General features: G+C 49.5%; 1 protein-coding gene across 1 annotated transcript in view; it reads right to left on the bottom strand.

Moving 5' to 3' along the window:
- Nucleotides 1–18,362, bottom strand: part of PITPNA (phosphatidylinositol transfer protein alpha) — a 37,841-nt gene extending 19,479 nt beyond the window's left edge. The window contains exons 1-5 of the mRNA XM_027861649.1: nt 18,287–18,362; nt 14,275–14,305; nt 8,408–8,553; nt 5,722–5,813; nt 72–79 (exon numbers count right to left, since the gene is read on the bottom strand). Of these exons, the coding sequence (XP_027717450.1) occupies nt 72–79; nt 5,722–5,813; nt 8,408–8,553; nt 14,275–14,305; nt 18,287–18,306 (297 nt within the window). The 5' untranslated portion in view covers nt 18,307–18,362. The remainder of the gene's footprint in view (nt 1–71; nt 80–5,721; nt 5,814–8,407; nt 8,554–14,274; nt 14,306–18,286) is intronic.
- Between the last annotated feature and the right edge of the window lie 4,159 nt (nt 18,363–22,521).

Raw genomic sequence — 22,521 nt, 5'->3', positions numbered from 1 at the left:
CACACACACACACACACACACACACACACACACACACACACACACACGACAGACCCCCTGAAGATACTTACTGTAATAACTGCTCCAAGGTTAGGGCATGGAAGGAAGAAAGACAAGAGATTAATAAGGACAGATGAAAAACTGCCCTCCCTCCCCCAGGGGCTGGCAGTAGCAAGGTGGCTCTCAACTCCCAGCCTCACTGCCCAAAGTCGTCCCACCAGGCCCTCTGGCCAGTCAGGAAAAACTAGGCTTCCCCCATCCCCTTGAGTTTTGCTAGTCAGGCAGAAGCCCAGAAGAACAAATTCTGCACTTAATTAAAGAGATGCCACTATCTGTTCTCTGGATCCTTTCCAACTGGGCAGGGAAATGGAACAGAACCTGGTCAGCTGACCCACTGCAGCCCCCATCACCCCGAAGAACCAGATCATCATGGCTTGGGGATTTGAGGCTAGGCAGGAGGGCATCCAAGCACTGCCCACTGAGCCTCTGCGTCCCTTCCACTCACTGTAACCAGACCCCATCCCCTCTGTACCCCTGCTCATTGTAATTAGACCCTTTTGGAAAGCAAGGCTCAATTATTCATCAGAGAAAAATGGCTGCGAGATCCTATGTCACTGGAGAGCAAACGATCTCCCAACAAAAGTCTTCACCTCGTGTCCTTGAAGTGCAGAAGCTGCCTGTATTTCTGACGGACACCATACTTTCATAGAGTTGGAGGGCTTAGAAACTGGCTTTCAGTTAGAGAACAAAGGCTTCTACGTGAGTGAAGATAGCTTGAGCTAATTTTAAACCAATTCTTTTGGACCCAAGGAATGGTACTGCTTCTCTTCCTCTTTCCCAAGACCAATCTTGACAACCAATCACCTTGGAAGTTAAGAAGAGCCTAGGAAGCTAGAGTGTGCGGGAAAAGCTCCATGTATTCGAGAGCATGAAGTCATTCTGAACCCCGTATTGCCTGGAGGCTTTTAACCTCAAGTAGGCCCTTGCTGCCTCAGGATCAGCCTTTCAGCCATCTTTCATCAATGCTCTCATTCTCATCTATTTCCAGCTTTCTCTTCTCTCCCACTTTTCCCCAACTCGCTCCCTGGAGATGACTTCACAGCGATACTGACGCCCTCCAGCTCCAACATGGGCCCTCCGTTTGAAACCTCACTGCATCTTCAGGAATTCTCCCCTCCGCCACTCCAGATGGAGGCCAAGCAGAGCCTCTCAGCTGCACACCCCTTTGTCACAGTCTCACACCCTCTCAACTCCTTTAGGCCTTGCTCCATTAATCATTCCCTCTGGTCATACCCACTCAATGTCTCCTCTACTGGCTCCTTTTTTCAGCCTGCAAATATTCTCAGGTATTCCCTGACCTAAAAAACAAAACGGAAGCCTTCCCTTCACCCTCCCAGCACGTCTTTTCACTCCTCCACTGTCAACTCCTAGAAAGAGCAGTCTATACACTCACTCCCCCTACTTCCTTACCACCTACTCACTATTCAGCTCTTGCAAACTGCCTCCAACCCCCAGCACCCCACTGAAACGACTCTCTCCGATGTCACTAGGAACTGCTTTATTGCTGAATTCAACAGTCTTTGCTCTTTCCCCTTGCTTGCTGCCCCTCGTGACATGGCCAGCGCCACAGGGCACTGAGAGCCATAGCTTCTTCATGATGCCCTCTCCTTCCGCGTGGCTTCTGTGGCATGCCCTCCCAACTTCCCCTCTGGCTGCCCTTCATGCCCTAAATGGGGATCTCCCCTTTTCTGTCCCTGACAACCCTCTCTCCTCTACATATCCATGCCCACGGCCCCATTTTTGACTTCTATTCAGATGAATTACAGATCACTCGTGCCCTTGCCCTCCACAAAGTCTTCCCCCCCATTCTGCTTCAGTGCTCTAATTCCAAGGGACTGGGGCTACAGCTCTCTCTGAACGGCCTTCAGCTCATCATTTCCAAACTGGAACTCCACCTCTGTTTCCTCAAACCAAGCCCTTCCCACTAATTTCTCTATTTCCTTGGGTGGCACTATTAGCTTCCAGGTCACCCAGCGTCGTGACCGTGACGTCATCTTTGCCATTCTCTTCTTCCTCAACATCTGTATCTTGTTGCCAGTGCTATCGACCCTCTTCCTCCAGCAGCTCTCCTATCTGCCCATCTCCACTCATAATGCTACCCTACCTCAAGCCCTCCCTCTCTTTTTGCTCACAACGTTGTAATGGCCCCCTAACTTATCGTGCTCTCAATTTATACCAGGCACCACCGTCCAAGTAATTTTCCTGATGCGACGTCCTGATAACACCACAGCTCTGCTCCAAAATCTTCATCAGTTCCTCATTTCCTACTAAACAAGGTACAAATCCTGTTCCTGGCATTCTAGAGCCTCCACAGTAGAGCTTATCTGCTGCCTGATCTCACACGAGTCCCTCTTCAAACTCTTTCTAACTCGAGGCAGTTACAGAAACCTGGCTGTCTCCAGAAAACATTCTCTCCGGGACTAACTGCTCCTTCTCTCCTGTCCCCCAACACAGCGGGCCAGGAAGACCACTGACTCCTCACTGCCACTTCCAGACCATCCCTCAGCCATCATTACTCAGCAAGCTTTCTCCTTTGGAGGTTCACGCCTTCTGCTGCTATCAGCCAGGCTGGATCCTTGCTGCCCTGGTCCTCTGGCCTTCAGGTCACCCTCCCTCCTTTTTCAAGCAATTTCAATACCCGGGCTTTCGTTCTGCGATCCAAGACCTCAGACTTAGGGACTCCAACATACCTGCTCGACGGACACCACGTTCAAGGCTCTCAACAATCCGGCTGCTGCCTCTCCTTATTTCATGCCATGTAGTACATGGACCCCTCAAATTCTGCACTCCATTTCTTGCCTCCACAAATTTGCCCAGGTCACTCTCCCTTCTTGGAATGCCTGCCCTCCTCCACTTCAGAACCCTACTTCTTCAAGGCTCAGTTCAGGCACTTCATGAAGAATTCCATCATTCCTCAATTGTCTATACTCTTTCTACCTTTCCATTTTCCTTGTGAGATATTCATATATGTGTGTGTATGAATGTGTGTATGTAAATACACACATATATAACATATATGTATATTTGCACATGTGCTGTGCCTCCCAAATAGATTGAAGCTCCTCATGGGCACAGACTTTAGCACTTATGTTTCACATTCTCAGGACCTAACACAGTACCTTATACACATCAGGGCTTAATAAACATTTATTATCCTCTTAACGTATACTATATTCCAGTTACACTGGACCAGTCTCTTCTCCAGCCATCCTTTTTTCCTATCCCATAATCTCTAGTCTCCATGCCTTTGCCCATGCCAGAGGTGCCATAATTGGAATGCATCCTTCTCCCTGACCTTCACCTACTAAAGGTGACACCTCTTCCATGAAGCCTTCCCTGACCTCACCCAAGAGGAAAAAGGACATCTCCCTCCTCCTCACCTCTCCATTTCATTTATCTCGGAACCTTTTGCATCATAAGTATCTGTAGATACGACTTGTCCTTTATGGCAGGGCTCATGCCCTGTCTTTGTCACCCCAGAGCCTAGCACGGTATATTACACACAGTAGGATTCTAATGTTTGTCGAATTGAATTATGTTTTCACTCCTCTCATGAAATGGAAGGCCTTCAGAAGGTAAGTAAAATATTAGCCCACCCTACCTTAAACACCTTCCTTTGGAAACTAAATTAGAGTTAAACGTTTAGGTAAGGATTTGGATCTAAAACCCATCTGTCACCAAACCCCAGAGAGAGACATCAGAGCTCTACTTGTTTATGCTGAGACGTCATTTCACAAAGACAGTCTCTTTAGATGGATGGTCAGTGTCCCTAAAGATCATCTCTCCCTCCTCCACCGGTACTTGGCCCTTCATGCTTTGCCTGGACTATGGGGGGGCACCAACATTTTCTCCAAGGAGCAAATCAATATATGAGCTAATGCTCACCCCCTCATGGCAGCTTCCATCTCCTTAGCAAATAAGCAGACGACAGGGACAGGGGCACTGCTCTGCCGGGGCTAACCATGCCCAGAACTCTACCTCTGGACACGTAGCAGCAGCTCACAACATTCATGCCAAGCATTGAACATGGGCTGCTCCATGCCAAACTGAAACTTAGTTAACTGAAAACCTAAGAAACTTAGAGTTAACTACAGAATATGCCTAGTACGATGTTCCTGGGTGCCAGGGGAAAATTCACCTTTGGCCCAAGACCAGACACACCCAGTCATATTGCATGTCATCTTTGAAGAAACTGTGGATGTCTTGTTTCCAGGAATACAGTCACTATCTGCCCATTGGTTAGGCTGAAGTGATGACACACTCTGAGTCATGGGTACGTTTTTGTTCACAAATGGTGAACTCCAGAGTTGGGTGTTCCCTCTGGAGACCTCACCCACCTAAGAGGCCATCTGGAGATCCATCACTGCCCAAGCAATAGCCATGTTCCACCCCACCCATGGAGCCTGGGCTCGAGGTCTCCGGAGGACAAAGAACACACAGTTCCATGACCCTTTTACTCCCCAAATTCATGGAATCAGGCTTGGCATGCAAACAGCAGAGAAGCTATATACAAATACATTAGTGTAACCCAGGAAGGACAAACCAGTACAAGGCACCAAGCAGCCAAAGCGTCTGAGATCAAGAAAACATTCTTAACAACAACGTTTGCCCTCGTCTACACCAGTATAAGTATCTGGAGGCCAATGAAGAATTATTGCTCAGGGCTGGGGATAAGGGCTGGTGTATAGTGACCACGGGCCAGGTCAGGCCAGCAGCGTAGAAAAACGGGCAAGTTCCAGAAGATCCTGAACCAATGAGGAAGACACCAGAAGACCTAAACCAAATTGCCACTTGGCCACATGCCCAAAAGTCCTCTTAAAGAGGGCCCTGTCCCTCCCAGAAACATACTGGACACAGAGCTGAACAAGGTCATTAATCATTATGGTTTTAGAGCGCCCACAGTCCCACCTCCTAATTTGGACCCCTGGTGTCCAGCCATGAGGTCCAGATACCAGGGTCCATAGGGAGGGCTCTCTCCATTGGGCAGGGGCACATATATCTATGTACAAAATGGCAGCTTCCTTGTACTAGCAGGTCACTGCATCACCTGTTCTTTTTTTTGGCTTTTTGGTGAGGCAGTCGGGGTTAAGTGACTTGCCCAGGGTCACACGGCCAGTAAGTGTCAAGTGTCTGAGGTCGGATGTGAACTCAGGTCCTCCTGACTCCTAAGCCGGAGCTCTATGCACTGCGCCACTTAGCTGCCCCTTGCATTATCTGTTCTTAAAAGAAAAGATATAAACAAATATCACTTCTTCCTTTGCCTCTCTTTTTAGCCCACAGTACAAGTCCAGAGATAAGAAACTGTCTTGCTGATGAGGGATTTTAAATAACCTCTCAGGGTCTACCTCACCTACAGTTTCTTCTCAAAATAAAAACATCTCAAGTTCATCCACAGATCAGGATGTACCAAGCCCAAAAGGAAGATTACTGGGCACAACTACCTTGATGGTTTCTACCCACCTAGTTGTCTACTCAGTGTTAACCAACCAATAACGGCACACACTGGCCGGAAGTCAGCCTCTGGCCCCAACCTTTTCTTGGACATTTTTTTGCTGGCCTACTTAAAGGCAAAAAGGTCGCTGAAGAAGCCTGACTCCACCCCCATCTCCTCTGCCCCACTCTAACCTTCCCTCCCTAGCTAGCAGGCCTTCCTCTACTCACCTGTTCTACAGTAGGGGTAGGCATTCCATGCTTTTTCATGGATGTTCAGGGATCCCTCGGGGGCCAGCATTCGAACAAATGTCGGCACTTTGCTGCAGTGGGGGATGGGGAAAGGGAAGGAGAGAAGAAAAACACAGTGGACTTTTTCAGCATTCTTCAGACCACACCTTCAGCGTCCTGTGACAAGTCCCAGGGCGCGAGTTCCTTGAGACCCCAGACCACTTGGCCTTAGGACACAAGAGATCCGGCGTCTCAAGCGAGTCTGGTTTCCCAGATCAATACCCAATACCTAACCCATCACCAGATGAGCAAGAGAGCGAGAGCCTAGGCCCTGATTCTCTGCCAAAACCTTCAAAGCAGAGGGGGCCTCTGGGCCACTTGCATTAGTGAATAAGCATTAACTTAGCTCAGTTCATGCTCCTTGGTTCCAGAGCATGGTTCTAGGTATTCCAGGGGTTGGGACTCAATTCAGCAAACATTTATCAAGTGTTAAGCTCCTATTGTGTGTTAGGCACCTACGCTGGGCACTACGGCACACAAGGAAGAAACACAGTTTACATCATGAGGAAACTACAATATAGAAGAGACCAACCCAACAAAGTATAACACAGAACGGGATAGCCTCATGAGCAGAGGAATCACGTGTGGAGCACTGAGAAGAGAGGGAGCACTTCTGCTGGTAGGATCATCTGGGGAGGCTTCGCACAAGGGTTACTTGTTCTGGCCTGGAAGGAGGGACAGCATTTCCTCCAGGAAAGATGAGAAGGGAGGGGATGGAAGGCACAGAAGTAACTAAGCACAGCTAGGAGAGTTTAGTTGGAGTGTAGAGAACCTACATGGAAATAGCAGGAGGGAAAGGTAGGCTGGAGTCAGACCATGGAGGAGCTTGAATGTTATTCTAAAGAGTTTGGACTTAATTCAGCAGGCAGTAGGGAAAAAACAAAACCCAACACTGAAAAAGCCAAGGAAGCATCGTGACCAGAATTATACTTTAGAAGGAAACCGCAGGCACAAATACAAAGCAAACAGAACCTAATCCTCAAGGATCTGCCAGCCCAGCAGTGTGCCAGGGTGGCTGGCAATCAGGAAAAGGCCTCCACTCCAGCTTGGAACAGCCCGAGGGAAGTGGGAACCAACATGTTCCTATGCCCTTGTCCTTCTAATATGGCCAGTTCTTTCCACCATTTTGGAGATGACACTCTGGTGCTCCTGGGAAGTTAAGGTTTGTGTTCTCCCCAGTACAAAATATCCCGTCCTACTCAGTTCTTCCAATCCTACTCTCAGGAATGTCTGAGCAGGGCATGGCTCTTCTTCCCTGGATCTTTAGTGGATGTGACAGCTCACCTAGGCTTCGGGAGGCTGCTCACAACAGCTTGAGAACCTCAGTGTGAAACAAGACCTCAGAACTAACAAGAGAGTCACCAACCTTTTGGAGATAACATGCCAAAATGCCAAATATTCCTTCATTCACATCCTCATGGATAACAGAAGTGACTGAAAACATTGGAGTCTCTCCTTTGCAAGTGTGTGTTGTTGGGGGGTGGTAATAGTGCAAACAGGAGAAAGTAGTGGCATCTACCCGAAGACTGAGCAAATAATATAACACGGGCCCTAAATCACTGTCAACTCCCAAATGTCAACCCTACTGCTTAGCTTTAGAAGTCCCCTATACAAATGCAAATAGCAGAGGATAGGGAAAAGGATGAGTGGAAGTATCACCCCTTGTACTCAGTTAGCACCTTATTAGTCATGAGATCAGTAAACGAGGTAAAAGCAAGAATGGAACACTGGCTCAATCATAGCTTAAGTTTTTATAAAACATTTTACAGTCTGTTCAGCACTTTCTTCACAACAATCCTGTGAGGTAACAGAAGTATTATTGTCTCCATTTTACAGAAGGGAAAGCTGAGGTTAGTGACTCCTCCAGTGATGGGGAACCTGTGATGGAACCTGTCTTCTGATTCCAAGTCTTTTGGTCCTTCTACTCTATACCAGGCCGATAGGCACCTGGGGGTCAGAGGGTGGGGAGAAATGCCTAAGGGAAGGAGGAAGGGCATTGACCAGGTAAGTGGGAGGGCAACAAAGAGACATGTAACCTGCCTCAGGAATCTTGCCTTGGACTAACTAGTCCTTGCTCTGCCCCTCAAAATCACCTCACTAACACATGTGCCAAACGCTTTCTATCACCATCCCGGCAGCTAGATCACTTTAAATCAGGAATTGAACCAGATGAAATAAATTTAGATTCCGTTTGGAAACCATCGATTCAGCGCTGGCTTGACTCCAGTTTAATAGCTTAGAATAAAACACTGATAGCTGGGTCTAGTTCAGACTGGATCAATAGACATTTCTTAAAAGAACCCTGGTCCAAAAAAGAACTCAATTCCACCTCAACAAATACTTATTCAGCATCTACTATGTGCAAGGCACTGTTCATAATTTAGGAAGGAAAAGGGTTTGGAGTTCAAGGAATTTGTGGGGATTCCTGTTTTTGATTCAGATGTCAGTCCCAGTGACCACTCTAGATTCCCACTCCTCTCAGGCACCCCACGATCACTGGGCTGACCCCAGGATCTCTACTCTTGCCCAAGGCCAGTTCTTGGCTTCCTTGGAAGGCTCTTCTCATCAGATTAAGCAGTCCTTCCAAGCCCCTCGGCTCACAGAGCCAGTGCTCACTTCCACATACCTCTGTAAGTGGTAGATCTTGTGGGTATACTGGCCTCTCTCTCCATCCTTCTCATAGGGCTCATTCACCAGGACCTCCACACCTTCACCACCACCAGTTTCATTTTTACTGGCCTCTGCCACCGAATACAGCTGTCCTACCTGGTACTGAAGGAATAGAGAAACAGGAATTATCCGAGGGCTAGTGGCTTCTCGGTAGTTAAACACAATCTAGTTCCTTGTGCCCAGAAATGCAAAAGACTATCTAACTAGATCGTTCTGCAGCCCACAAGGCTGGGGAACATTACATCCAAGTCATTCAAGAGTTCAACAAAGACCTCGCCAAGAATTCTTCCAAAGTAACTGAGACGAGTTGCCCCACAGACTCTCAAGCTGGCACACACGCACGCATGTAGCAGTTATGTATCTCGGCAGACAACTTACTCGTCTCATAACCCACCAGGGCTGACCAGGGAATGACAGGGAATGAGATCTTACTGAACCACTACATGGATTCCTGGCATTCAAGGCTGCATCTGCCCTGAGCGCTCTCCCTAAAGTTAAGCTCCAGGTTCTGGTAGGGTGGCGGTGGCAGCTAGAAGATTCTTACTCCATCCACTCCTACAGAACTCCAAAGCCTCACCTCTTACCAAAGTGTTCTAGGAAAGTGACAAGCTCCTTCCCACATGACACATCTCTCTTTGGTCTCCAAAGGAGGCTCCTCCTCATCCTGGAAGGTGCCCAAAGAATACCCTCAGCAGCAAATATGTCTCCTAGTCCTTCTCCAAAGTCCTGAGGTCTTGCTAGCTGGCACTAAAGTGACTGTAGGCTTCCTATAATAGCGTATAGTCCCATGAACTAGGGCCTGTAGGGTGCTCTCTGGGTCTATGTAATATCCTTTTGGTTGGCACTGAGGAGCTGGCAAATACCGAGTGTCCCTTTCCTGAAGTCACAGGCTACACTGCACAAGGTCATTTGCTTTCTCTTGGTAGCTCAACTTCAGCGCTCAGGTCCAAGGCAGTGATTAGTTAGACCCCAGGCCTTCTCTCCTCCTCTCTAAAGGGAACCTGTAAAGGGGGTCGAAGGGAGAATGAGGAAGGAGAATGGACACACAACAGCAAGCATTCATTTCCTACATTAAATGATCTCAGCCTCGGCCAAACTGGTAATAAAACTGCCATAAGGAGAAGAAGAAAGGAAGGAAGGCCGGCCATTTGCTTACAGAGTATGGGGGAAAAAAAAGTCAAACAAGAGATTTCTCTCCTCCTATTCCTTACAGGAAAATAAGGGCTTGGGATTTCCTTCTCTTCTCAGACTAGGAGAGAAGTAATAGATCACTGGGTAGCTGTCAGTGGCACTACTGTCCACAACAGCAAAAACCACAGCAGCTGAAATAGTGACGGTTCACTTTACCCTGAGCTAAGCTACCAGGAGGGGAGTGGCTGGAGAAGGGCTCAGCAGGGAAGTGGGGACCCCAGGCTCTGCTTCTCAGCACAGCAGGGGAGACCCCCCCCAGCACCTGCGCTAACAGGCAAGCCCTCCTTGACCCATGACCTCCAGAGCTTCAGGTGAGGACCCTGTACAAGAAGCCAAGAGCGGCTTCGGCAGGGTCATGAGCCCTGTTCATCTCAGAGTCCCTTCCTCGCCCGCCCTGGTTAAGGGCCAGTCCTTCCAGTTTTGGCAATCCCAAGCTCCACCAGCACTGCCACATGCCTTCTGATACCCTCGAGGGCCTACTTGGGACACACACTGAATAGAGGAGAGTTTGACTGGGCAGGTGCTCCAACATCAGTTGGAGAAGAGCTGTGAGAACGTTGCCTGGGCTGGCTCCCTCAGCAAGCCGGGGGGACTGCATGGCTGGCCCCATGGATGGGACAAGCTGGGGCCAGGGTTCCCCAGGCACAGACTAATCTCCTTTAGTAACAGTGTTTCATTCATTCATTTGGTTCCTCTTCGGAGGCAGGAGTCAAAGGTCAAGCTCTAAGAGGATCAGCCTGTTGGGCTGGCATCTTTGCCCTTTAATCTCCCATGATATTCTGATCCTGTAATCCCAACGAGACAAGGGAAGGTGGTTCTGGGGAGACAGACTGGTACATAAGACTCAGCCTCCACCAGTTCCAGTCCAGGGGTGCGGGGGGGGGCGGTTTGGGGAGGGGGAAGGCTGGAGAGGAAGGGAGACTTCACCTGAGGAGTCCCTGGGAAAGAACCAACTCTGAAAAACAGCCAGGTTCAGATGGGAGGGCCTTTAAACAAGGGTATCCATCTAAACAAGGGTCATGACATCAGGTAAGCCCACAGAGACATAGTGGGCTTCTAAGATCCCTAAGGAGAATCCATACCCTTGTCTTTGAGTTCTGTTCCCTTATCCCAAAGAAGGGCTTCAAAATTTAGCTAAGAAAAACAGGAACTTTGCTGTATTTAGCAATCTTATTACAGCAGGAGGGTGGGGGACAAGGGTGAACACAGAACTCTGAGGCACATGAAAAACACAGCGCAGCTGCTACCTCCACCCACACAACCGTGTGAGGCCGGGCACCCAAAAAGAGACGAAGCCTTGGAGACGTCTCGGGAAAGAAGAAGTGAGACTGCACTAACCACCAGGCCAGCGAAGGCTTTCCTCCAGATGGGAGCTCATGGCAGACACGCCCAATGAAGAGGGGCCCCAGTACTATGCACCTTAAAATGGAGCCAGGCCAGGTGACGGCTGTGCCGTACTCCCGCGCTGTAAGAAATGATGAAAGGGAGAAACCTGGGAAGATCTGAACAACCTGATACAGAGTGAAATGAGCAGAACCAGGAGAACAACTTAGAGTAACAATACCACTGTAAAGAAACAAACAACTTAAGAACTCCCATCCATGCAATGACTGACTATGGTTCTGGAGGACTCGTGATGAATGAAGCCCATTTCTGTCAGAGGGCTGATGGATTCGGGGTACAAAATGAGACAGACGTTTCTAGACACGGCCAATGTGAGAATTCATTCTGCTTGACTGTGCATATTTGTTACAAGGGTTTTGTTTTTGTTTTTTCAATGGAAGAGGGAGGTGAGAGGGAGAGAATACAGATCTTTGTTCATTGAAAAAAAATTAAACTAAATTAAATTTAAAAAACGAAACAAACAACTTAAACAGGAAGGAAAAGATCCTGACGGTGTGGGATTTGTGTCCCAGCACATGAAACTACTCTTCCTAGGAAATACCAAACTCCTCAGGGAAGATGAAGCCCTCAGACGTACAAGCAGCAAGGGGCTGAATCAGGCTCCTGGGAAAGAAGGCCTTACAAAGGTATCACTTCCTACCATTCTTCCTCAAACTTATAAATCCAAGAGTTCCCACCCCATGATTCAGGACAGCCTCTCACAAAGCAGATGTGAGTGACCACATGGTGCTCAGCTGAATTCATGGGATACACTGACTTATCATCAGGATGGGGCAACGGACTTTGGCCCATCTTGCTTCTTGCTTCCTTATCCTCTCCATTCGGGACTTTTGAAGGTTCTCTAAGTGAGGTTCGTGACGAGCACAGAGGGGCGAAAAGGAGATCCTCCCCTCCCCCACTTCCTCTGGACAGACCTGGGCCAGGCACTGCTCTCATTTCTGTAGCTTGTTACCCACACACTCTTCTGACCTAGCCAGCCAAGTCAACCCCAAACCAAAGCAGCATGAACCCGACAAGCTCAGCCTCGAGCTGACGCTGCCCTCTCAGCCCAACCCTGACTTTAGAAAAATTGTTTTAACCCTTTCTTACTCCAGCAGATAAAACCAAATGATTTCAGACCCAATGCTGAGAAGAAGAGGGAATTCTTCAATCTGCCAACATCAGGCCCTATAATAAACGAGGGCAGCGGCAAGGCAACAGAAGGTGCACCGGGCTTGGAGTCAAAGACTCGGGTTCATATCCTGGCTTTAGGTGACCCTGGGCAAGTCACTGCTCTGGGCTTCACTGTCCCCCTGTGTAAAGTGCCTCCTAGGAGCCAGGGACCTCACTCTGGTCTGCCTACCTGGCCTCCTCTTCACAGGGACGAGAAGCTCCAGGGCATCAGACCCTCTCCAGACTGTGGCAGCAAGAAGCTGGAAACCATTCCACACTTTCCACCTGGGAGAAGGACCTCCATTGCCCCATAAAAGGACCCAAGAACTCAGGTACTTCAGGTTCCTTCAGGGACAGCCTCCAGCCAGAGGGAAGGCTGTGCCAGGCCACGGGAATGTCACTGGACACCCTGAGTTGGGCATTCAAGACCCCTCTGGTTGTGGCCTGGCCTGAGGCTTGGCCACTGCTGCCCCCAGACAAATCACAGAGCCCCTCTCGGATACTGCTGCCCTCCAATACAGAGGACATTTCACAGGCACTCTCTGTCACTTGTCCAGTGCCTAAAAACATGTGCATATGTCCTAACCAAAATTCTTATGTCACAAACTAAGGTGACACAATTCTTCTTGAAGAACTGGACAACAGGGGCAGCTAGGTGGCGCAGTAGATAGAGCAGAGACCCAAAGCAGAAGTTTGAAGCTCCAGCCTTGGAGTCAGGGGGACCTGAGTTCAAATCCAGCCTCAGACCAAACACTTGACACTTACTAGCTGTGTGACCCTAGGCAAGTCACTTAACCCCAATTACCTTACCAAAAAAAAAAAAAAAAAAAAGAATCCCTGCTTTGCCCTCCACCTTCACAGACCTCGACCTCTGTGGCTGGCCTTGGGCCTGTCTCTAGGTTTCCCACAACGCTTCTCATGTGTGAAGTCTGACAGTGAGCACAGTCCTCTGGGAGGGTCACATCAGTATTCCTCACTCCTTTCATGGAGAATGGAAACTGCAACTGAGACAGGATACCTGCCACAGAGAAAAAGTGCCTTCCTCTTCTCTTTTTTTTTTTTTTGCTTGCCTGAGCTTTTGGTTTTGGTTTTTTTTTTAAGTACTATTTGTACATATAAGGCAGTTTGTTATCAGTGAGAAACACTTATGATAAGTACCATCCAAAGGTAAGGATAGGTGGGGTTCCACGGATGAGAGCACCAGAAAACAAGCTTGTGTCACTGCCCCCTCACCTGCCCCACCCCTCTGGGGCTCCTAGGCTTACAGTCTCTGGGTGTGTTTGAACCAGGGACCTACCAAGAAGCTCTGTGTACAGGTGCTCAATTCTGGGAGGAAGAGGAGCTGGTCACAAAGCAGAGAGCGGGAGGGAGGCGGGGGTGGCAGGTGAGGCAGCCCCCCGGGACAGTTCTCTTTCTAGAGGACAAATGCTGAGTCACTACTCTGACTGAAATCTCCTCAGGCTGACTTGGCCGGAGCATCCCATAACCAGAAGCCAAGTGGGTAAACCAATCATTTCTGTTTTCATTCTCCTCCCTTGGAAACAGACTTGTACACTTTCGTTTCGCCATCAGGGGCCTCAGGGAGTGAGGAGGGTCCTTGCACATTCCTTTCCCAATAGGCCGTCTTGGTCTGTCACACAAGGACAAAGAGTTCCTACAGACTCCCTAAGTGACCAACACCTCAGTTCACTGACACACATCGTTCAATGTGACCAGTGATCACACCCAAGGAGGTGTCCCTCCATTACCCCCAAAGTCTGTGATACAGGCTAGCTTTATCTTAGGAGTAAAAAACCACCCATGCACCTGGCTAGCTTGAGGCCAAGCCAGGAGAGCATCCAGGCCGGGCCCTTAGTGTTGAGAATAAAGGACCTCAATGGATGAAAAGTGACCTTTTTTTTTTTTTAAAAAATGAAGCTGGTCAAAATGAGCACAGCTCATTCCTACTTTAGGACAAAGTGAAAACAGAGGGGAGGGCATCAGTCTGAGCAGCATTAAGTTCCAACTTAGCTGACCAGAGAAAAACACTTAAAAAAAAAAAAAGCCACAGAGGAGATCGGGGGAAAAAGGACTTACCTCATCCACAGACACAGGCAAGACAACTCGACTGTAAGAGAGAGAAAACAAGGTATCAGCTTCAGGCCTTGGAACCTGTACAAGACTCTTAGATCATCATTAAAAGGATTTATTAAGTCCTAATTTAGGTGGCACCATACTGTAAATGAGAACTCCATGGAAGGCAGTAGGCTCTGCCCTCCAGGAGATTACAATCTACAATACATGGTGACCTCCCAGCACACTCATCTGGAGCACCAGGAGCCTCATCTATGACTCACTCGGAACTCCTTCTGCTCACACATCAAGATGCCTCCCTCCCCTGGTGAGCAATTGATAAGTCTGGTCAAGACAGAAGAGGCTGACTTAGGTGTGATGCAGACCCCAGGGTGAGGAGCTCAGCTGACTCTCCCTCCCTCACCCCCCACCCCACCCCAGGTCAGGGCTTGCAGCTCCCACCTGTTAGATAAAGAGCCTTCTACACCTGATGCCCCAGAGCAGCAGCTCCGAAATCAACTGAATGCAGCCCCCTCTGCTTCTGGACACTCCACTCATCCCACTTCCCCCAAAAAGCTCAGCAGCACTGCTGGTTCTCCAAGCACTAGAATGAAGCCAAACCAAATGCCTCAGTGGACTCTTCATTCTCAAACATCCACTAATTAAAGACCTCTACCAATCAATCAATCAACCAGCCTGAAAGGAGACCACAGCACAGCTAAGGTCAAGTCTCAGTGGTAGTTGTATCCAGTCGGTGGGATCCACCTTCCAAGGGTCATCCAGAAGCGACCAAACCAATCATTTGGGTTTTCTTACTTCTCCCACCCTGCTAAGTAACCAAGAACCAGGGGCTACCTATGCTTTCCTACGCAGCTTTGTTGAGCTCACGTTTGTCAGACTTTTTGAGTTTTATAAAGTTCTTTACAAGCAGAGTCCTTGGTATGCAGAGAAGCCCAATGTCTACTTGGGGGGAAGGCAGCTGGAGGCCAATGGCTTGGTAATGGGCAACATATGCTCAGACCTAGTGAGCCAGTTACAGAGCCCCGGCTTTCATTTTCTAGGGCTCAGAGACAGCTACTGAAATCTTCTGCATCTTGCAAGTGTCTAGTTAAGTCCCATCAATGAAAGCAAGAGCAGTGGCCTCCTCCTTGTGCAACGTTCCTCAAATCCTGCCCCTCTCCCCAAACCAGTGAAGAGTCAGTTCACTGTTACAGTACTGGCCCATGAGGTCTCCCAGTGAAGGTGGGAAGCGCACACGGGGTTGGACGGACTAAGACCCCAGCATCTAGCGAGAGTGGCTGACTAAACCCAATGGGCTCAGAGCATCTGCTACTAGGTAAAGAACCCGGAACGACTCAAATAATCCAGTTTATTGGATACTGCTGCTGACACTTTCCTCTCCTTAGAGAACACAAACACCATAGAAATACTCTTTATTTGGGGACAAGAATTCCTACACCCTCAAAAGAAACTTCCTAGAAAACAACGAGCCTTTGAAATTCAAGAACAGTAGGGAAAACCGTATTTGGAATTTTGTTGATGTTAGACTGTGAGGACTTCCGTTTGAGGAATCATCAGAAAAGTCGACAGCAACTTGGAAAGCATCTGGCCCCTGAGTCCAGCCAGAGGCAGGTGGGCTTGCCTGAGCTAATTCTTGCCAGGACCATCCAGAGCTGCTCTGTTATGGCTCTAAAGCCATTCATTCTCTCCACTAATACCTGGAAATGAAGCCACCTTCCCAGCCCTAGAGAGCAGGACAAAGGTAATGAACATCCACCACCAGGTCTGGAGACTCAAATCAGTGTCCTGTTAGTGTGACCTTCACTCTGCCCCTTCTCAGGAGCTGCAGCGCTGCAGTTATGGCAAAGTATCCCAGACCCCTCCCCCTCCAGGCACACGGGTGCACATGCCCCAGAGCATGGCACACGCACACACATGCCCACATGCTGAGCACACGTCTGAAAGGAAACGGAGATAGATGCCTGCTGCTGCTGCTGCCGCACTGCTGGCCTCTGAACCAGAGGCGATCAAAGAACAAATAGAGAGAACTCCTCTTCGGAAAGTGTTCAGATCCCTTCCAGGCTCACCCTCCCTATAAAACTCCCAACTGCAGCTGACTGCAGATTCCTGCAGCACTTTGTTGTGAGAAGAAGGACAGAGGGAAAAAGGCTGTTAACTTGGGCACAAAGAGTTAAAATTCCAAAGTTACCAGAGCCTCCTTACAACTCTCTCTCTCCTGAAAAAATAACCCAGGAAACATTTTCTACCTTTTCCTCCTTTCCACAATCACAATGTGAATCTCTAAGATCATACTGGATTCTGCCCCTGTAGACTTCAAAGAGCCCAATCCCAACACCTGCGAGGTCCCGGGGCTGGAAAATGCCTTAACCAGGCCGCACCTTGGACAATTTTAAAGTCTTGCTGTGCAGGTGAGAAACAAGGCCTTTCTTGGACAGCTCTTAGGTCCCTGGTTTCTTAACACCCACAGCACCTTTGTACTATACCCTCTATAGAATGAGAACCAAGTGGCCCTCTTGCAAGAAGGGGAAACACTCAAAGACTCACAACCCAGCGTCTACCTCGTAAGGTCCCCAAAGAAGCTGCACCAGCTCCCCACTTCTCATCAGTCATTTCTGTACTCCGTGGAGACACTGAATCTTCCCTTACAGCCCTCCTTGCTCTCCCCTACGAAAGACGCAGAGTTCTCTTAACATTGTACCCAATTTCCCCATCCATCATCTTTGAAGATGGCTCTGTGCCATTTACTCAGGATGAGAAGTAGGAATACTGTTCCCAATGCTCAGGAGATCTGGGAATTTTAACATCTTCATCTATCATGGGTTCCGGACACGAAGACTCACTTCCCTTCTCTAAAGTACCCACAAGGGCCACAAACACTAAGAATGATGTGCTACCTCCTTACTCCCCCACTATACAAGGACTCCCCCTTCTCATCCTCTTGGGTGACTTGTGTCTCCTCTCAACATACCACTGGGGCCAATAAGCCCCTCCCATAGTCTTGGGACTGTATTTCCTTCCCTCAAATCAATCCCTCACCCCAATCCCTTCACAACACTGGGCTTAGAAATCTCCACATCCCTTCAAACCTTTGCCAATCCCTTCCCCCCACCTTAAATTCCATTACACTCCTGACTGTCTTCCGACATCCCCATCATCCCAGCTATCTTTCTTTGTCACCCCTCCAGCCCCTCAAACTATCATCTCTCCTTACCTCCCATGACCCCCCAAATCCTGCCCTATCATGTCAGTCTGTTCCATAAACTCCTCCCACCCATCCTTCTCTATGACCCCAATCTCCCCTCTGCCTCTGGAGCACCTCCCCGCCAAACCTCTTCTCGTCTGCCCAACCCCCAGACCCCACCAGCCGCCCCTGTCAACCCAGAGCCTTCCCTGGCTCATCTCAATCAGCCTCCCTTCCCTCCTTCCCAATCCTTGCCAGGTCACCTCTGATCCCTCCTGCCAGGACATCTCTCTATCTCCTCCTTTATTCCTCCTACTGCTCAGCAACCAATCAGGCCCTGCTCTCCATCCCAATCGCACCCCAGCCAGCCCTTGCCTCTCAAGATCCCATGTGAGACAGCCCCCTCTGCCCTTTCATGCACCCCTTCCCCACTCCCGCAGGACCCCCCCTCTCCCCACCATAGCTTGCCTGGCTGTCCCTTCCAAAGTCCCCACCCGTCTCCCCCATCCCTTCCTGGCCCTCAGCACCCCTTCCCCCCTTCAGTGACCCCATCCCTCAGCACCCTCATCCCCCTCATTAGCACCCCCTAACCCTGCGGTGCCTCCTTCCTCCCTCCAGAACCCTGGGCACCGGACCCCGCCAGTGGCCCAGCCCCCGGCCCGGGCCCCCAGGTCAGTCCCATTCAGCCCGGCCTCCCCCCACCCCCCTGCTGCCCTGGCACGCGCGCGCTCCGGGCTCCCCCCCCCCGCGCGCGCTCCCCGCTCCCGGCGCGCACCCCCGCCTTCGCCCCGGGGGGTCCCCCGCGCCGGCCGGCCGCCTGCCCCGGACACTCACTACTCCTTGATCAGCACCATGTCTGGGCCCGGCGTCCGTGCGGCTGGCCCGCTTCGCGGCGGCCGCTCTCGCCTCAGCTCGGCCCGGCCGCGCTCGTCGTCGTCGTCCTTCCCTCGCCCCTGGCCGCCCGTCCAGCCTCGGCTGCCGCCGCCCGGGGCTCCTGGTTCCGCAGCACCGCGCGGGGGGCGGGGCGTCTCTGCGGCAACCAGCGCATCACACGCACGCGAGCGCGCTGACCTCACCAAGGAGGCGGGGCCTTCGGAGTTTTAAAGGGACCGCAGCCCGGCGGGGGCGTCATCGAACCGGCGCCCGCGCTGTCCCCGAAGCCGCTCCTACCCGCGCCCCCTCCCCAGGCCACAGCATGAGTGCACGCGCGGTGCACCTATCCCGGGTCGCACGTGCCCGGCGCGCGCTCTCGGGAGGTGTCAGTGGGCCGGTTTACTGTCCCCTCGGGGCATCCTTCTGGGGAGGCGGAGCGCTGCGTCCCGCACTGGGGGGCCTCCACTTGCGCCCTCTTCTTGCCGTTATGGAAGCAGCCTGCTAAGTGGTGTCAGGCCTCTCCCCCAAACAGCCCCCGAGAGCTGCACGTGTCTTTGGGAGGTGGCATAAGCCAAAGTTCTGCCTCTGCAATCCCGAGTCGTGGGTTCAGATCTCCCCTGGGATCCTGGGCAAAACGCATCTCTTTGGCTCGAAGTTTCCTCTACTGTAAAATGAAAAGGTTGGACCCGTTAGAGAGATGCTGAAGAGTTTTCCGGCTCTGGACTTAGACCTCGGCTCCCGGGTCACTCTCCTGCTCAGTAAACTCCCGTGGCTTCCTATTGCCTCTAGGATCTTAATCCACAATCTGTCTCCAAGCTGCCTTTCCAGTCTTAGGATAGTTCACTTCCCTCCCTCTACTTCAGGGTCCAGCCAAGCCAAACTGTCCTTACATACCCACTGTGTTCCGTCTCCTATCTCCATGTCTTTGGTCCCCCCACCCTTGTCTGAAATTATTATTATTATAATAACCAGATTGAAACTCGGGTCTTCCTAATCGCAGGGCCAGCATTCTGTCCACTGTGTCACCTAGGGAGGAAATGTATTCCTCCTCTCCACCTTTTCGCTATTTTTTTTCCTTCAGAATTCAGTTCACTTCCAGCAGGAGGAGACCTTTCCTGATCTCTTCATCTACCAGTGTCTCCCTCACCAATCCTGCAGAGAGGGCACTGGCTTTTTTGTCAGAGGAACTGGCCTATCTCTTAAGAACAGTGTGACCTTGGACAGGTCCCTTAATCTTTCTTGGTCTCCATTTGTTTCCTCGTCTGCAAAATGGCTTCTACTGTCCCTTCCAGCTCTGGCTCTCTGGTGCTATTTTGTATATAACCGTTTTGGCACATGTTGTTTCCTCTGATAGATTCCTAAGCCCGGGATTCCCTTTGTATCTCTTTTGCATTTGCTCATGTATGTGCAGGTTATTTCTTAAGCTTTGCATATCTGTATTGTATTTATTTAACTGTATTCATATTGTTTCCATTCAGGAGAATGTAAGGTTGTCACACTCCATCAAGAAGCTTTGATTTAACCACATCTGGCGTGCCAAGCACCATACCAGGCTCAGGGGACAAAGAGGCCAAAACAGTCCTTGGCCTCAAGAAGCTTACACTTAAATGGGGGAGACGACACACACATAATAACGTGGGACATACGAGATATGGAAAGTAGCTAAGAGGGCTTCCTGTTTATTCAATCGTGTCCCACAATTCATGACCCCTCGGGGGGCGGTTTCTTGGCAAAGACACTGGAACGGTTTGCCATTTCCTTCTCCAGCTCATTTGACAGATGAGGAAACTGAGGCAAACAGGGTGAAGTGACTTGCCCATGATCACACAGCTAGTAAGTATTTGAGGCTGCATTTGAACTCAGGAAGATAAGTCTTCCTAACTTCAGTCCTGCTTCTCTATCCACTCCCACCCAGCTGTCCAGGGCTTCCTGTAGAAGGTAGGATTTATTGTTGTTCATCCTTCCTTCTCAAAGAGCTGTGGTTTGAAAGAAGTCAGGGAAACTAAGAGGGCAGCATGGTGAGGGGGGGGAGGGTACACAGTGCTCAGAAGGTGAGGTGTTTGGGGACCTGCAAATAAGTCCATGGAGCTGGATCACAGAGTGCAGGAAAGATAGGAAAGGGCCAGGTTATGAAGAACTTTATAATGCAAGCAGAGGACTTTAGATTTGATTCTGGAGGTAATAGGGAACCACTGCAAGGGGAGAGGTGACATGGTCAGATCTACACTAGAAAAATCAGCTTGGCAGCTGAGTGGAGGATGGATTGGAGTGGGGAGAGGTGAGACAGGAAGGTGAAAGATGGTGAGGATCTGGACCAACGGTATGTTTGTGTGAGTGGAGAGGTGTGTGTGTGTGTGTGTACACATACATATGTATATACACACAAACATATACATACACGTAAACATGTACACATACTTCTACATGCACGTACATATATACATGCTTACATAAACACATATATGTGTCTTTGTGTGTATATGTATGAAATGAGGTATATATCAATTATATTATGAAGGTAGAAAAGACAAGCATTGTCAATAGATTTGCTGTGTGGGATGAGTAAAGAGTGAGAAGGTGAAGATGGCACTGAGATGGCAGATCTGGGTGATTGGGAGGATGATGCCCCTTGACAGGAAGAAGGACATTCAGAAGAGGGAAGGTTTGGTAGGGGAAGATAATGAGTTCTATTTTGAACAAGTTCAGTTTGAGATATCTAGGGGACATCTAAGGACAACTAGGTGGTGCAGTGGATAGAGCACTGGACCTAGAATCAGGAAAACCTAAGTTCAAATATGGCCTTAGACACTTACTAGCGGTGTGACCTTAGGCAAATCACTTCACCCTGTTTGCCTCAATTTCCTCATCTGTAAAATGAGCTGGAAAAGGAAATGGCAAAGCACTCCAGTATCTCTGCAAGAAAACCCCAAATGGGGTCATAAAGAGTTGAACACAACTGAAATGACTGAACAAGGAGACATCTCATTTAATATGTCTAGGAGGCAGTTGGAGTTTCAGGGCGTAGAGACTAGGTCTGGCTGGGTATACAGATTAGCAAGTGATGATAACTGAATGAAGTGAGAGCTGGTGAGATCATGAAGTGATATAATACAGAGTAAAAAGAGAAATGGTCCCAAGACAAAGCCTTGGGGTCCACCTAGAATTGGTTGGCATGACCTGTATGAAGAATGAGCAAAGGAGTCTAAGAAGAAGTGGTGAGGGGGCAGCTAGGTGGCGCAGGGGATAGAACACCGGCCCTGAAGTCAGGAGGATCTGAGTTCAAACCTGGCCTCAGACCAAACACTTGACACTAGCTGTGTGACCCTGGGCAAGTCACTTAACCCCAACTGCCTTTAAAAAAAAAAAAGTGGTGAGACAGATAAAAGTAGAACCAGGAGAGAGCAATGTCCTGAAAACCTAAAGAGTATATAAAAGAAGGGAATGATTGCCACAAAATCAAATAGGTTCAGAATTGAGAAAAGACCATCAGATTTGACAATTAAGAGATCACCAGTAATATTGGAGAGGGCAGTTTCCATTCAATGAAGAGGTTAGAAGACAAATTGCAGAGAGTTTGGAAGAAAGTAAGAGGTGAGAAAGTGGAGAGCCTGAATGTAGATGGCTTTCTCAAGGAGTTTAGCCATGAAGGGAAGGAGAGATATAGGCTGATAACCATCAGCGATAGTTGGATCCAGTGAGGGTTTTTAAGGCCGGAGTAGACATGGGAATATTTATAGACATCAGGGAAGGAACCACGGGTAGAGAGAGCTGAAGATGAGAGAGAGTGTGAGTGATAGAGGAGGCAATCTGCCAAAGAAGACAGAAAGGGAGAGGAAACCAAGGGTGCATGTTGAAGGGTTTGCTTTGGGAAGGAGAAGGGCCACTTCTTCAAGTGAGATAGGGGTGAAAGAGGAGATAGTGAAGGAACATGATGGGAAATGAGGAAGAGGGGAAAAGGGAGAGCTCTTGGTGAATTGTCTCAATTTTTTAAGTGATGCAGGAGTCCAGGTGAGAGGGTAGATGGAGAAGGTGCTATGGGAGGCTTGAGGAGAGATGGTTTGGAACATTTGCTGTGATGAATGGAATAGCAAATCACTTATTAGGGAAGACATACTCTCAATCCAATCCTTCTCTCCATCTCTTCCAGGAGCAAACCCCTCAAGCCTCCTACCCCCCCTTTTCTATTTTTCAGTCTT

This window comes from Vombatus ursinus, unplaced genomic scaffold (genome assembly GCF_900497805.2).
Source record: "Vombatus ursinus unplaced genomic scaffold, bare-nosed wombat genome assembly UNPS02014768.1, whole genome shotgun sequence".
Taxonomy (NCBI): domain Eukaryota; kingdom Metazoa; phylum Chordata; class Mammalia; order Diprotodontia; family Vombatidae; genus Vombatus; species Vombatus ursinus.
Note: the sequence above shows the minus strand (reverse complement) of the source record. Positions and strands in the feature narration are given on the sequence as shown.